Genomic DNA, 15,751 nt, shown 5'->3' with positions numbered 1-15,751 from the left:
AAACCCCAATAGCTACCGCTATTATTATACTCAGGGGTCTTTTCAGACCCCCGAGTATAATAATCGGAGCCCCAGGGGAGGTGAGGGAATATAATAAACTCTGTTACTCACCTTGCCTGGATCCGGTGTTACTCCTAGCAGGCTTCAGGCCTGTATGGTAATGTCCCAGATCATGTGATGTCTGGGACATTACCATAAAGGCTCGAAGTCTGTGCTAGGAGTAACATCAGATCCCGGACAGATGAGTAACAGTGTTCATTATGTTTCTTCACCTCCCATAAGTCTCTGATTATTATACTCTGGGGTCTGAGAAGACCCCAGAGTACAATATAGTTCATGGGTGGGCCACTATGGGGCATAATAGAGTTGAGTGGGCAACTGTGGGGCATAGTAGAGGTTGGAGCATCCACTGTGGCCCTGCAACCTCTATTATGCCCCATAGTAGCCCCTTCAACCTCTATTATTGATTTGGGATATAACAGTTCGTGGGGTCTCATCTTCCTCTTAGTTGGTGACAGCTGGACACGTATTGGTAAGCGATCTCCACAGTGGTCTCCTCTTCTCCCAGTAGGATGTAGAGTTTCCTCTTCTCATCTGCAGATGTGAAGTCTGGGATGTGGGCAGAGAGTCTTTGGAAGTAGACGGCCCTCACAGCTTAGTATTTGGTGCAGTGTAGCAGGAAGGGGGCTTCGTCTTCTAGGGCCCCCTGGTCACAGTGCTGCACATTCTGTTCTCCCATGGCTTGTACGTCTGCCTGTGTAGCCCCGTCTCCAACTCCAGGCTGTGGGTGCTCAGTCTGTACCGTCTCAGGGTCTGTCTATGTTTGGGGTGGGGTATTCTCTCCAGGTAGGTGGCCATGGTGTAGACCCTGCACTTACACCTTCACTGTAATGTTATCACTAGCCCCCACCCCCACCCCACCCCAGGTATTCAGTATTCAGGCTTAGGCGTCTTTTCATTGTCGGTCTCAGACATCAGGGAGGCTAGGTTCACCACTGATTCTACTTCAGGATTTTCTGGTAGATATCTCTCTTTCAATCAAGTACAGCAAGTTGTTCAGGTTCTAAAGCAGCCCCAGACCATCACACTACTACCAAAATGTTTGACTATCTGTATGATGATGTTATTTATCTGAAATGTTGTGTTAGTTTTACACAAAATGTAAAGGCACCTACACCTTCCAAAAAGTTACAATTTTGTCTTATCAGTCCACAGCATATTTTCTCAAAAGACTTGGTGGTTATCAAGATTTTTTTGGTAAATGTATTATTTTTGGTCAGCAGTGGTTTTTGCCTTGTAACTCTCACATGGATGCTATTTTTGCCCAGTCTCTTTTTTATTGTTGAATCATGGCCACTTATATGTGGAAAATGGGGCCTGCAGTGCTTTAGATGTTCTTCTGGGTTCTTTTGTGACCTCATGGATGAGTCCTTCCTTAGTCATAGCATGCTATACATGCTATAACTAAGTTGTTTGGAATAGCTTTTTTCCCTTAATAAATTAAATCAATTTAAAAACTGATTTTTGTATTTACTCAGGTTATCTTCATCTGATATTGATATTTATTTTATAATCTGAAACATTTAAGTGTGACAAATGTTCAAAAACAAAATATACTTGGTCACAGCATTGTACATCTTACCATTACATTTAAAGGAAACCCCGTGTGTGTTTTTTACACCCCAAATGGGCCCCAGCAGATGAAGCATCATTTAATTCCTTTTACTATCATGCTCCTCAAATGACCTGACTGATAGGGGCACAATTTGAGGGAGGCAGAGGATGGAGTCACACCCAGGCCCAGAAGTCACAGGTGGCCCATGACATATTCCTCACTGTGGGACTCCTCCAGGACAGTGACTCAAATCTCTCAAGCAAATGAAGTGCACTCACTGCTCTGCCTCTCCTGTAGTGTTACACTATGCACTATGTTGAGTGCACTTTCTTCTGGCTCCAGGAGGCACCTGTATGCATACCTGTCATCCTGAAACTGCTAACAGTACGGGAAGAAGTAGGCACAACATTGCAAGTGAGAGATTTCAGCCGAGATACTGGAGGAGCCACACAATCCCTTTAAGGACCAGAAAAGTTTTTTGATATTTCATCTTGGTATTCTGGATATTTTTGCATTAATATGACTGATTAAGGCTTTCTTTTCAGCAGGATATCTTGTATTTTCTATTTTATCATATTAGGGTATGCATATATTAACATTTAATTTTAGGTAATTTAATATTGAGGGTGTATATCTTTGGTTTACATTTTTTGTGAATTAAAAGTACTTCTTTAGGTCTGCAATATTGCGTGACTGCATAGGAGTACGCATAGACACTGTCTCCATGTTGATGTATACAATGCATATTACGCCACCAGAACCAGTGATTATCCCTACGAGGGGGTTCACAGCTGGCAGTTTAATCACAGAACCAAAGGGATTAACTGTACCACAGTTTTGCTTCTGCACCGACAGCTGCTGTTAGATCACCATGGCAAAAACATATGGCAATGTGTGGTAATTGACAGCTGCGTGTTTGGTTGGCAACTGGTTAAAGAGGCTACCACTCAAGACTTCTCTCTATATGTCCTATTTGCACATAAATGGCTATAGGTAGAGCAGAATGCTGCTGAATTCCAGCAGATGGATCCCTATGATCAGCTATCACATATCTACTATTGGACAAATGATATTACAATCTTGTGTAAAGCTTAAAGATCATTTTGTAATATGTTATGTAAAGATCATTTTTACATACAAATAATTCATCATTGCCAGGACAATTTTGGAGAAAGCTTATTGAGAACAGTCTAGAGGTATGTCTGACCATGTGTGCATCCCATGTGTTTCTTCTTATCCTAATGGCTACAAACACCTCTCATTGAATACTGGGATGTCTGGTGAGCAGGTCATTAGAGGGCAGACAAACCAGACATTCCATAAAAAAGACGCATACTAATATCATGCTTATTTGTAATAGTCACCCACAGTAACTGACACTTTAAAATCTTGGCTTCACCCAGTAATCCTTAATACATCTGTTGTCATGTAGATATTTGGGGTGTGTTAGAGACGGACTGTCAGTTGGCATGTGTTTGTTAATACTGTCTTTTGCAAAATATCTAATCTAATATGCAAACCTAGAGATGAATTCCTGTAGAACAGCTCAGTCACATACAACTTCTGAAGGTAGTTTCCTATGTCAACCACTGATTTACTGTAATGTAATGCTGAATAAAAAGGAGGTTCTTTAGCAACTGCCTTCTTAAAGAGTTTCCACTACTGCAAAAAAACATAAGGCTATGTCCCCATGTAGTGAATTACAGCTTAAAAAAAAAAAAAAAATGGAAAAATAATTTGTATTTTTTATGCCTTTTTTCTATAGATTTTGTTGTTGTACAAAAAAGGCCAGACAAAGTATGCTGCTTTTTAAAAAAAAAATAAAAAAAATGAGAAAGGTGCAAAAAATATCAAATGTTCTCAAAATACCAAAAAAAAACCAAAGGCCGTATATGAAACTATAATTTCTTGCAGAGTTCCCTGCTACTTCATTTTATTAGTGTTTTTCGTGGTAAAAAAGGCAGTGAAAAACATTATAAGGCTGGGGCCTCACATTGCGAAAACGCAGAGTTTTGGCCACAGAGGAGACGCCATGGCAAAAAAAACCTCTGCATTTTACATTACCTTCAAAGTGAATGCGATTCTGGCTAATCTCATCCACACAATGCAAAAACATCTGCGGAGGAAATGCTGCGTTTTCAAAGTACTCACCTAAGGATGACAGCGACAGACATTAGCTGTCACAGACAGCGTTCAAAGACTGATTCTGTGTCCGTTTCCATTGATACTAATGTAAACAGCGTGGCGGAAGCTAGCTAGTTGTACATGCAGGACTTTATCTTCCATTACCAAAGTACACAAACATGATGAAGCTAGCTCAATGGGAGTGTCAATGGGAACGGACACAGAATCACTCTGTGACCATTCTCTGTGACAGCTAATGTCTCTTGTTGCTATCCTATGACGGAAGACAGTAACGTACATTAGTAACGGTAGTGTGAACTTTCCCTTAGCCTTAAAGAGGACCTTTCATGTCCTCAGAGACGTGCATTATTACATACCACTAGAAACCTGACAGTGTGCTCAATTTAGCGTACTGTCTGCTTTCCCGCTATGCGCCCTTGTGACAGAGATATTGATGCCATTTAGTTTAGTCAGAAAGGCAGGGCGTACAACCTAGCGTCATCGCATGGATTTTGAAGTGGAAGCTGCTGCTTCAAAGAACTGATCTGTGGATTTGTTCTTCAGGATACGTCATCAATATTTTAGTACCAGAAAAACCCTATAATATCCAAAAAGCAGTTCTACAGTAACCTAGGTGTGTGTTATTAGGTTAATACTCTTATAAGTGGTATATTACCCTATATAAAATAATAGATATTTAAAAAATGTACTGTGATTGTAAACTATCTGTAAATGTCTATGCATTTGTTTTACAGATATGCATTTAATAAGATTAAGATTACCTCTGCATGCTTCAAGTTGACCAGTCAAAACTTTTCGAATTTGAGAAACCCAAAGATTTTTCAACTCGATAGTTGATGCCTGCAAAATAAATAGACACCAACTAAATACAGACAACGAATGGGGAAATAACTGAACTTCAGGATTGTTACTTTTCTGTAGAAATAGGATTACAAACTGTGAAAAGTATTTAGAACCCCTATGTATGTAAACACAAACATACTTACTTGGGCACCTGAAATTCCCTCCTTAGAAGGACACAAGAAGTTAGCAAAGTTTTCATTTGCACATACTATGCAGTGGTCAGCTAAAAATTATATGATAAAGATGGCCCTGCACCTTCAATAACTGTCGGTCAAAGGCTCATTCGTTCACTGTAGGCTCAGGAGCTCTTATGCTAAAGCTCACTTTGGACCCCCTCTGTGACTTATCCTCTCAACCATCAGACATTTCCCATTTCTATATATTATAGCAGCAATTACATTTCACTGCCACTCTCTATCTAGGTCTAGATTTCCCTGAAGACTTGTTCAGAAGCTTCACCACATTCTCATTTTCTGTCATTGACCCCACATAGTAATCGTGCCACGCTCTCCGTGCATGTGCCTGACTCCTCCCACACATGCATATGATGTCAAGTGTGCATATGCCAGCAAGGAAGAGAGGGAAATAAACCCCTGCCTAACACATCTGGCAGACGCCTTTCTTGAGAAAACAAGGTCAATATGAAATTGAATATGCCCAATCCAGAGTGACCATAAAGTGTAAACTACTAACTAACCAGTGAGAAAAAGATCATCAAGCAATTGCTGCAGGCCAATAAGCCTTGGAAGTTGGGACTATAGATAGTCAATTGAAATGAATACAATTTACCTTAGAAAAGTTACATATTCTCATATTTTGACAGTCAATACTTAGACTAGAGAGTCTAAAAAATGTGCCAGTTTTCTTATAGACACTGATACTGGATAATACATTTAAAGAGTTTATCAAGTTTCTACTATTGATGTTCTATCTTTAGGATAGGCCATCAATATTATATGTGGGGGTCTGACACCTGGGACCATAGCAGATATCCGGAACTGAGACAGCATAGCTCCCTCTAATGTTTACATGCCGAGAACTGCTCTCCTGTACAAACTGTTGCGGCAGGTTTTCGAACTGCAGCACTGCTACATTGAAGTGTATAGGGCAGCCCTGCAGTACTTACACCTGCCACTACAGTTTGTATGATAAATGAGCAGTGTGGCTCCTGATATTGTTTACATGACACAAGCCACAATCAGGACCCCTGCAAATTTATGATAGACTATCAGTAGTAGAAACCTTAACCCCTTTAAATTTATTGTCCAGCATCAGGATAGGCCATCAACAGTAGAAACTGAATAATCCCTTTAATATATCTTTAGATTGTCTACTCCAAATTTAAACTACTTTTTAGTTGGAGAGGAGCAAAAAGTCACATAATGAATGAATGTGGTACACATCATCCACACCACTGGTTTGTCCAAATTAGGACAGAATTCTGGAGTATTTAGCTTAGTCAATCTTCCCCATTGCTTGTGGTTACCTGGATAGGTGGGGATTTTTTTTTAATTACTAAAAAGTTAAGATGTACTATGATAGAATTCAGTTATGTACATAGCGTGTTCACATGAAAAAGACACAAAATAACAGGAACTAGAATAAAAATATAGTTTTGATAAGAGATATTTGAAAATAGTAAACAATTTAAAGAATGTATGCAAAGTTGTAGAAGTGATGAAAAGATGAGGGATTAGTGCAGATAGCATTTAGCTTTCTCAGTATGCACATGGAATGTTCACAAGACAAAAACAAAGAATAACAGGAAAGAGAGTAAAAAAAACAGTTCTGAGAAAAAAGGTAAATAAGAAGAGGAAACACTTTAAAGAATGTGTGAGACGTGGAAGATGAAAAGATGACGGATGATGGTTTTGATGTTACCTGTATAATGTACACTTCTTCTCTGCCATTACACCAGACTTCAAACTTCTTGTTATCCCCTTTTACATTTTCAGTGATACCAACAGAACTCATCTGTTTTATCACCAACATAAAAGAAAAAAAAGAAACAACATAGATTTACATAAGACATGACACAATGTTCAGGATTTTAGGCCCTCTTATTGAAATCATACTCCTTTCCAAAAGTTATAATGCTCCGATGATAATAATACATTTTATTTGGCACCAACATATTCTGCAGCACTTTACCAATCATACAACCTGTACAGACAAAATGGCAATTCAGAGTAATAAATCAACCCTCACGCCTATTGTGTAAGGGATAGCTTGCAATCTGTGAGGTAGAAGGGACCAGCCATTATTATGACAAAGGTTACTTTGTCATAAAAATGTAGAACTTTGTAGAAGTTGGGAGTTATTCTGATGGTCCAGTGTAGCACAATCCAAAGAAATGGTGCAACTCGTGAGAAATCTTGGAAACAGGCGTAGGAGGTTCTGATAACTGAGGATGTTAGTTTTAGGTCATCGGTTGAATGGAGAGCACGAGTTGGGTGGTAGACAGAGATGAGGGAGAAAATGTAGGGAGATGAAACACCATGGGGAACTTTGCGGATAAGAGTGATAAGTTTATATTGTATTCCATAGTAAATAAGCAACCAGTGCAGAGACTGGCACAAGAGGAGGCAATGATATAGCGCTTAGACTGATAGATGACTGCCACTTTCAGAATAGATTATAGAAGGGAGAGATTGCTGAGAGCAAGATCTATTTGTAGGGAGTTCCAGTAGTCAAGTCTAGAGTGAACCACGGCAACAATAAGAGGTTTTGATGTTTTCATGGTCATGAAAGGGCGGATTCTGGAGATGTTTTTGAGGTGCAGGTGGCATGAGTGTGTGAGTAATTGGATATAGAGAGTAAAGGAAAGGTCTGAGTCAAATATAACCACAAGGCAATGAGTACGATGTCTCTGTGCTAGGGCAAGACCACAGACTTAAAGGAAAATATCAGGGTTAAGTTGTGTAGTTAATGATAGCAAAAGCAGTAGTTTAGTCTTTGAAAGGTTCATTTTCAGTTAGAGGGAAGACATGATATTAGAGATAGCAGAGAGGCAGTCACTGGTGTGCTGTACTAATGCAAACATGAGGTCACCAGAAGAGTTTGGTGTCAACAGCATTAAGTTTGTACTGAAAGTCAAATCTACTGATGGTTTGTTATTAGGGCCTGTGTAGAATGAAAAGAAGAGGAGACCTAGGATTGAGCCCTGGAGAACCCCATCAACAAAGGGAAGAGAAGAAGAAACAGAGATAGCAAATCATACACTGAAAGTGTGGTCCAAAAAATAAGGTTAATGGAGCATAACATACTGAGAAAAAGTTGGTAGTTTACGGTGTCAAATGTTGCTGACAGATCCAGAAGAAAAAGAAGAAAATAGTTGCTATTATACTTAGTTGTCAAGAGACAACTGGATTATTTTCTAAGGGTTAGTAGTAATCAAATGTTAGTAGCACAGGAAGAGTAGCAAGGGAGGGTTTCAGTGATTTAAAGAGACTGGAGAAGGTATGAGGTAATAGGATCAGTAATGGAAGTAGTAGGGTGAGAAGAAAGGAGCTGGGAGACTTCTTATGTAATTGGCTCAAAAGATGGGATTGAATAGGATGAATTATGATAGGCAATTGGATTAATGCTGCCTGGGGATTGACCAATTATTTCCTGATGGATCAATGTTGTAATGAAAATAAGTGGCCACATCCTTAGCACAGAGGTCTGTGGTAGACACCTGCACCTTGGGAGTAAGTAAGGTGTGCAAAGTTTCAGTCACTTAGGGTTATTGGAGAGATGAGAGTGGGGCAGTAATATTGTTTGTCAAGGTAAAGCGTAGAATTATAGGTTTTCAGCATAAACTTGAAGTGGAAGAAGTCTGCAGTGTACATGATTTTTCTCCACAGATGTTCAGCATACCTATAGTACCGTTGAAGAAAATGTGTATGAAGCTCATGACAGGGTTGTTGCTGTCTGTGTCGAAAGGTTGAGGAAGAGCTGCTTAATCCAATGCACATTTAAGAGTTTCATTATAATGACTGATGTAACAGAAAAGTGAAGAGATGTGAAACAGTGATGACAGTAAATCTCTTAGAAGTGCAGGGTTATCGTTACATAGATTTCTGAATGTGTAATGGGTAGGTGTGTTCTGTGAAGGAGAGAAAGTACTGATGGTAAAAGAAACAAGGTTATGACCAGAAAGTGGAAAAGAAGTTAGAAAATTTAGTAACTGAAAAGAGTCGGATTAATCATGTTGCCTTTATGTGTGAGAAGTAGTAAGTTGTGAATCACCAAAAGAAGTGGTCAGTGAGAGAAACTGAGAAGCCATTCGGGAGGATGTTAATGGGGATGTTAAAGTCACTAATGATGAGAGTAGAAATTTCACAGGATAGAAAGAGGAGAAGCAAAGAAGCAAAGTGGTCCAGTGGACCAGTAGATCACAGGTACTCACAGAGAGAGTGGGTGAAAGAGGCTGATGGCTAGGACCTCAAATGAGGGGCAGGTGAGTGAGGGTACTGGGGAAATGACCTGAAAAATGAACTGAAATGCACTGTGGTGATAGAAATATGCCAACCCTTACATCCTACCTAATGGCAGGCCTAGAAGAGGAAGAAAAGTAGACCATCATAAGACAGAGCAGCAGGTTAAACCGACTGCTGAATCCAGGTTTTAGTGATATATACCAGGTTAAGAAATTTGGTAAGGAATAAGTCATAAATAAACTCAAGCTTGTAATGCCCATCTAAAGTTATAGGCAAAAGGGCCAGGAAAAGGATAGGGGAGGGGATACAGTCAGGGGCGTAACTAGCAAATACTGGCCTCCATAGCATAATTTTGACATGAGCCCCCACACAGCATAGTGTCCCCTTTCATGGCCCCCACAAAGTATAATGCCCATTTACACACACTATAATGTCCCAAAATAGCCTCCACACAGTATAATGTTGCATAGCGACTCCTCTTCACAATATAATAACCCATTGTGGCTCCTGCACAAAGTATAATGTCCCCTAGTGGTGCCTCCTCACAGTATAATCCTATTAATATTATAAATGTGAAAGTTTGTGAGTTTGTGGATTTGTGTGTTTGGATGTTTGCATGTTCGGATGTTTGTTCCTCAATCACGCAAAAACCGCTCCACCGATTTGGCTGAAATTTTCCACAAACATAGTTAATACACCCGATTAAACAATAGGCTACTTTTTGTCACAATAGCGCACATACGTTTTTTCCCAGGACCCCCACAAAACCCAAACTCACACCACTATCTCTGCAATCTCACACACTTTGGACCCCGATTTGGCTGAAATTTTCCACAAACATAGTCCCTACACTCGATGGCGCAATAGGCTACTTTTTGTCACAATAGCTCACATACATTTTTCCCAGGACCCTTTGGATGTTCGGATGTTTGGCAGTCAATCACGCAAAAACCGCTCCACCGATTTGGCTGAAATTTTCCACAAACATAGTCCCTACACTCGATTGCGCAATAGGCTACTTTTCGTCACAATAGCGCACATACATTTTTCCCAGGACCCTTTGGATGTTCGGATGTTTGGCGGTCAATCACGCAAAAACGGCTCCACCGATTTGGCTGAAATTTTCCACAAACATAGTTATTACACTCGATTAAACAATAGGCTACTTTTCGTCACAATAGCGCACATACGTTTGTGCCAGGACCCCCACAAAACCCAAACTCACACCACCATCTCTGCAATCTCACACACTTTGGACCATAGCAAGCCACAAAATTCATATTGCCCTCTACAGCCTCGCCCCTAACCCCACACAATCACATACATATACTTTACCACTTTGCCCCTCACCTTATCGATTCTCCAGGAGGCTCTCTTTAACGCTCCGGAGCAGCCATGTTTGCCCCCACCACTCTGACATTCCGCGACACCCCCCACCCATGTCAATACCCCTAGGCGGTCTAATAAATGCAAAAAAAAAAAAAAAAGTAAAAAAAATATAAAAACAATAAATAAAAAGGATTAAAAATTCAAATCACCCCCCTTTCCCTAGAACACATATAAAAGTAGTTAAAAACTGTGAAATACATACATGTTAGGTATCCGCGCGTCCTAAATCACCCGCTCTACAAAGTTATACAAATATTTTTCCTGTTTGGTAAACGTCGTAGCGGGAAAAATGGTCAAAAGTGCCAAACTGCCATTTTTTCACTGTTTTGATTCTGCTAAAAATTTGAATAAAAAGTGATCAAAGCAATAACATTTCCCAAAAATGGTAGAACTACAAAGTACACCCGTTCCCGCAAAAAAAGATGCCCTATACATCCCCGTACACGCAAGTATAAAAAAGTTACGGCTGTCGGAATATGCGACTTTTCAAAAAATAATTTTTTAACACAGTTTTGGATTTTTTTTAAGGGGTCAAAATGTAAATAAAACCATATAAATTTGGTATCCCCGGAATCGTAACGAAACACAGAATACAGGGGACATGTCATTTTGGTTGCACAGTGAACGCCGTAAAACCAAAGCCCGTAAGAAAGTCGCAGAAATGCATTTTTTCTTCAAATCCACCCCATTCTGAATTTTTTCCCTGCTTCCCAGTACATTATATAGAATAAATAATGGTGGCATCATGAAGAAAAATTTGTCCCAGGAAAAATTAAGACCTCATATGGCTCTGGGAGCAGAGAAATAAAAAAGTTATGGGGTTTAGAAGGAAGGGAGTCAAAAACGAAAATCAAAAAATGCCATCGGCGGGAAAGGGTTAACTTCAAATACTTCTGTCCCAAAGTCACTATGTAAAGTTTCTCACAACACCGTATAGCAGCTCAAATACAAAGTAACTAGAGATGAGCGAACAGTGTTCTATCGAACTCATGTTCGATCGGATATTAGGCTGTTCGGCATGTTCGAATCGAATCGAACACCGCGTGGTAAAGTGCGCCATTACTCGATTCCCCTCCCACCTTCCCTGGCGCATTTTTTGCTCCAATAACAGCGCAGGGTAGGTGGGAAAGGAACTACGACACCGGTGACGTTGAAAAAAGTAGGCAAAACCCATTGGCTGCCGAAAACATGTGACCTCTAATTTAAAAGAACAGCGCCGCCCAGCTTCGCGTCATTCTGAGCTTGCAATTCACCGGGGACGGAGGTTTCCGTCCAGTTAGCTAGGGGTTAGATTCTGGGTAGGCAGGGACAGGCTAGATAGGAAGGAGAAGACAACCAACAGCTCTTATAAGAGCTAAATTCCAGGGAGAAGCTTGTCAGTGTAACGTGGCACTAACGGGCTCAATCGCCGCAACCCAGCTTTCCCAGGATCCTGAATGGAATACACTGTCAGTGTATTCCCGTATACCCGATATATACCCCGATACCCATTCCAACGGTGTGCCCCCCCACCTTCACCCCAGAAATACCCTGCAAGTCCCCTAGCAATAGAATTGGGGCTATATACACCCACAATTTTTACTACTGGTATACAGTGCCATTGTCTGACTGGGAATTCAAAGAATATATTGGGAATACAAATACCCTCATTTCTTGCTACTGCCATAGAGTGCCAGTTTCTGACTGGTAATTCAAAGAATATATTGTGGTTACGTGCACCCACAATTTTTACTACTGGTATACAGTGCCATTGTCTGACTGGGAATTCAAAGAATATATTGGGAATACAAATACCCTCATTTCTTGCTACTGCCATATAGTGCCAGTGTCTGACTGGGAATTCAAAGAATATATTGGGGTTACGTGCACCCACAATTTTTACTACTGGTATACAGTGCCATTGTCTGACTGGGAATTCAAAGAATATATTGGGGTTATAAATACCCTCATTTCTTGCTACTGCCATATAGTGCCAGTTTCTGACTGGTAATTCAAAGAATATATTGTGGTTACGTGCACCCACAATTTTTACTACTGGTATACAGTGCCATTGTCTGACTGGGAATTCAAAGAATATATTGGGAATACAAATACCCTCATTTCTTGCTACTGCCATATAGTGCCAGTGTCTGACTGGGAATTCAAAGAATATATTGGGGTTACGTGCACCCACAATTTTTACTACTGGTATACAGTGCCATTGTCTGACTGGGAATTCAAAGAATATATTGGGGTTATAAATACCCTCATTTCTTGCTACTGCCATATAGTGCCAGTTTCTGACTGGTAATTCAAAGAATATATTGTGGTTACGTGCACCCACAATTTTTACTACTGGTATACAGTGCCATTGTCTGACTGGGAATTCAAAGAATATATTGGGGTTATAAATACCCTCATTTCTTGCTACTGCCATATAGTGCCAGTTTCTGACTGGGAATTCAAAGAATATATTGGGGTTACGTGCACCCACAATTTTTACTACTGGTATACAGTGCCATTGTCTGACTGGGAATTCAAAGAATATATTGGGGTTATAAATACCCTCATTTCTTGCTACTGCCATATAGTGCCAGTTTCTGACTGGTAATTCAAAGAATATATTGTGGTTACGTGCACCCACAATTTTTACTACTGGTATACAGTGCCATTGTCTGACTGGGAATTCAAAGAATATATTGGGGTTATAAATACCCTCATTTCTTGCTACTGCCATATAGTGCCAGTTTCTGACTGGGAATTCAAAGAATATATTGGGGTTACGTGCACCCACAATTTTTACTACTGGTATACAGTGCCATTGTCTGACTGGGAATTCAAAGAATATATTGGGGTTATAAATACCCTCATTTCTTGCTACTGCCATATAGTGCCAGTTTCTGACTGGTAATTCAAAGAATATATTGTGGTTACGTGCACCCACAATTTTTACTACTGGTATACAGTGCCATTGTCTGACTGGGAATTCAAAGAATATATTGGGGTTATAAATACCCTCATTTCTTGCTACTGCCATATAGTGCCAGTTTCTGACTGGGAATTCAAAGAATATATTGGGGTTACGTGCACCCACAATTTTTACTACTGGTATACAGTGCCATTGTCTGACTGGGAATTCAAAGAATATATTGGGGTTATAAATACCCTCATTTCTTGCTACTGCCATATAGTGCCAGTTTCTGACTGGTAATTCAAAGAATATATTGTGGTTACGTGCACCCACAATTTTTACTACTGGTATACAGTGCCATTGTCTGACTGGGAATTCAAAGAATATATTGGGAATACAAATACCCTCATTTCTTGCTACTGCCATATAGTGCCAGTGTCTGACTGGGAATTCAAAGAATATATTGGGGTTACGTGCACCCACAATTTTTACTACTGGTATACAGTGCCATTGTCTGACTGGGAATTCAAAGAATATATTGGGGTTATAAATACCCTCATTTCTTGCTACTGCCATATAGTGCCAGTTTCTGACTGGTAATTCAAAGAATATATTGTGGTTACATGCACCCACAATTTTTACTACTGGTATACAGTGCCATTGTCTGACTGGGAATTCAAAGAATATATTGGGGTTATAAATACCCTCATTTCTTGCTACTGCCATATAGTGCCAGTTTCTGACTGGGAATTCAAAGAATATATTGGGGTTACGTGCACCCACAATTTTTACTACTGGTATACAGTGCCATTGTCTGACTGGGAATTCAAAGAATATATTGGGGTTATAAATACCCTCATTTCTTGCTACTGCCATATAGTGCCAGTTTCTGACTGGTAATTCAAAGAATATATTGTGGTTACGTGCACCCACAATTTTTACTACTGGTATACAGTGCCATTGTCTGACTGGGAATTCAAAGAATATATTGGGGTTATAAATACCCTCATTTCTTGCTACTGCCATATAGTGCCAGTTTCTGACTGGGAATTCAAAGAATATATTGGGGTTACGTGCACCCACAATTTTTACTACTGGTATACAGTGCCATTGTCTGACTGGGAATTCAAAGAATATATTGGGGTTATAAATACCCTCATTTCTTGCTACTGCCATATAGTGCCAGTTTCTGACTGGTAATTCAAAGAATATATTGTGGTTACGTGCACCCACAATTTTTACTACTGGTATACAGTGCCATTGTCTGACTGGGAATTCAAAGAATATATTGGGAATACAAATACCCTCATTTCTTGCTACTGCCAAACAGTGCCAGTTTCTGACTGGGAATTCAAAGAATATATTGGGGTTACGTGCACCCACAATTTTTACTACTGGTATACAGTGTCATTGTCTGACTGGGAATTCAAAGAATATATTGGGGTTATAAATACCCTCATTTCTTGCTACTGCCATATAGTGCCAGTTTCTGACTGGTAATTCAAAGAATATATTGTGGTTACGTGCACCCACAATTTTTACTACTGGTATACAGTGCCATTGTCTGACTGGGAATTCAAAGAATATATTGGGGTTATAAATACCCTCATTTCTTGCTACTGCCATATAGTGCCAGTTTCTGACTGGGAATTCAAAGAATATATTGGGGTTACGTGCACCCACAATTTTTACTACTGGTATACAGTGCCATTGTCTGACTGGGAATTCAAAGAATATATTGGGGTTATAAATACCCTCATTTCTTGCTACTGCCATATAGTGCCAGGTTCTGACTGGTAATTCAAAGAATATATTGTGGTTACGTGCACCCACAATTTTTACTACTGGTATACTGTGCCATTGTCTGACTGGGAATTCAAAGAATATATTGGGGTTATAAATACCCTCATTTCTTGCTACTGCCATATAGTGCCAGTTTCTGACTGGGAATTCAAAGAATATATTGGGGTTACGTGCACCCACAATTTTTACTACTGGTATACAGTGCCATTGTCTGACTGGGAATTCAAAGAATATATTGGGGTTATAAATACCCTCATTTCTTGCTACTGCCATATAGTGCCAGTTTCTGACTGGTAATTCAAAGAATATATTGTGGTTACGTGCACCCACAATTTTTACTACTGGTATACAGTGCCATTGTCTGACTGGGAATTCAAAGAATATATTGGGAATACAAATACCCTCATTTCTTGCTACTGCCATATAGTGCCAGTTTCTGACTGGTAATTCAAAGAATATATTGGGGTTACGTGCACCCACAATTTTTACTACTGGTATACAGTGCCATTGTCTGACTGGGAATTCAAAGAATATATTGGGAATACAAATACCCTCATTTCTTGCTACTGCCATATAGTGCCAGTGTCTGACTGGGAATTCAAAGAATATATTGGGGTTACGTGCACCCACAATTTTTACTAC

General features: G+C 39.8%; 1 protein-coding gene across 2 annotated transcripts in view; it reads right to left on the bottom strand.

The window, feature by feature from the left end:
* MCF2L2 (MCF.2 cell line derived transforming sequence-like 2) overlaps nt 1–15,751 on the bottom strand; it is a 274,167-nt gene that overhangs the window by 46,453 nt on the left and 211,963 nt on the right. For both annotated transcript variants that reach the window (XM_075268595.1, XM_075268594.1), the window contains exons 23-24: nt 6,485–6,577; nt 4,522–4,600 (exon numbers count right to left, since the gene is read on the bottom strand). In XM_075268595.1, the coding sequence (XP_075124696.1) occupies nt 4,522–4,600; nt 6,485–6,577 (172 nt within the window). The remainder of the gene's footprint in view (nt 1–4,521; nt 4,601–6,484; nt 6,578–15,751) is intronic.

The sequence above is a fragment of the Leptodactylus fuscus genome, chromosome 3 (assembly GCF_031893055.1).
Source record: "Leptodactylus fuscus isolate aLepFus1 chromosome 3, aLepFus1.hap2, whole genome shotgun sequence".
Classification (NCBI taxonomy): domain Eukaryota; kingdom Metazoa; phylum Chordata; class Amphibia; order Anura; family Leptodactylidae; genus Leptodactylus; species Leptodactylus fuscus.
The sequence above is the reverse complement of the archived record's forward strand: the minus strand, read 5'-3'. Positions and strand labels throughout refer to the sequence as shown.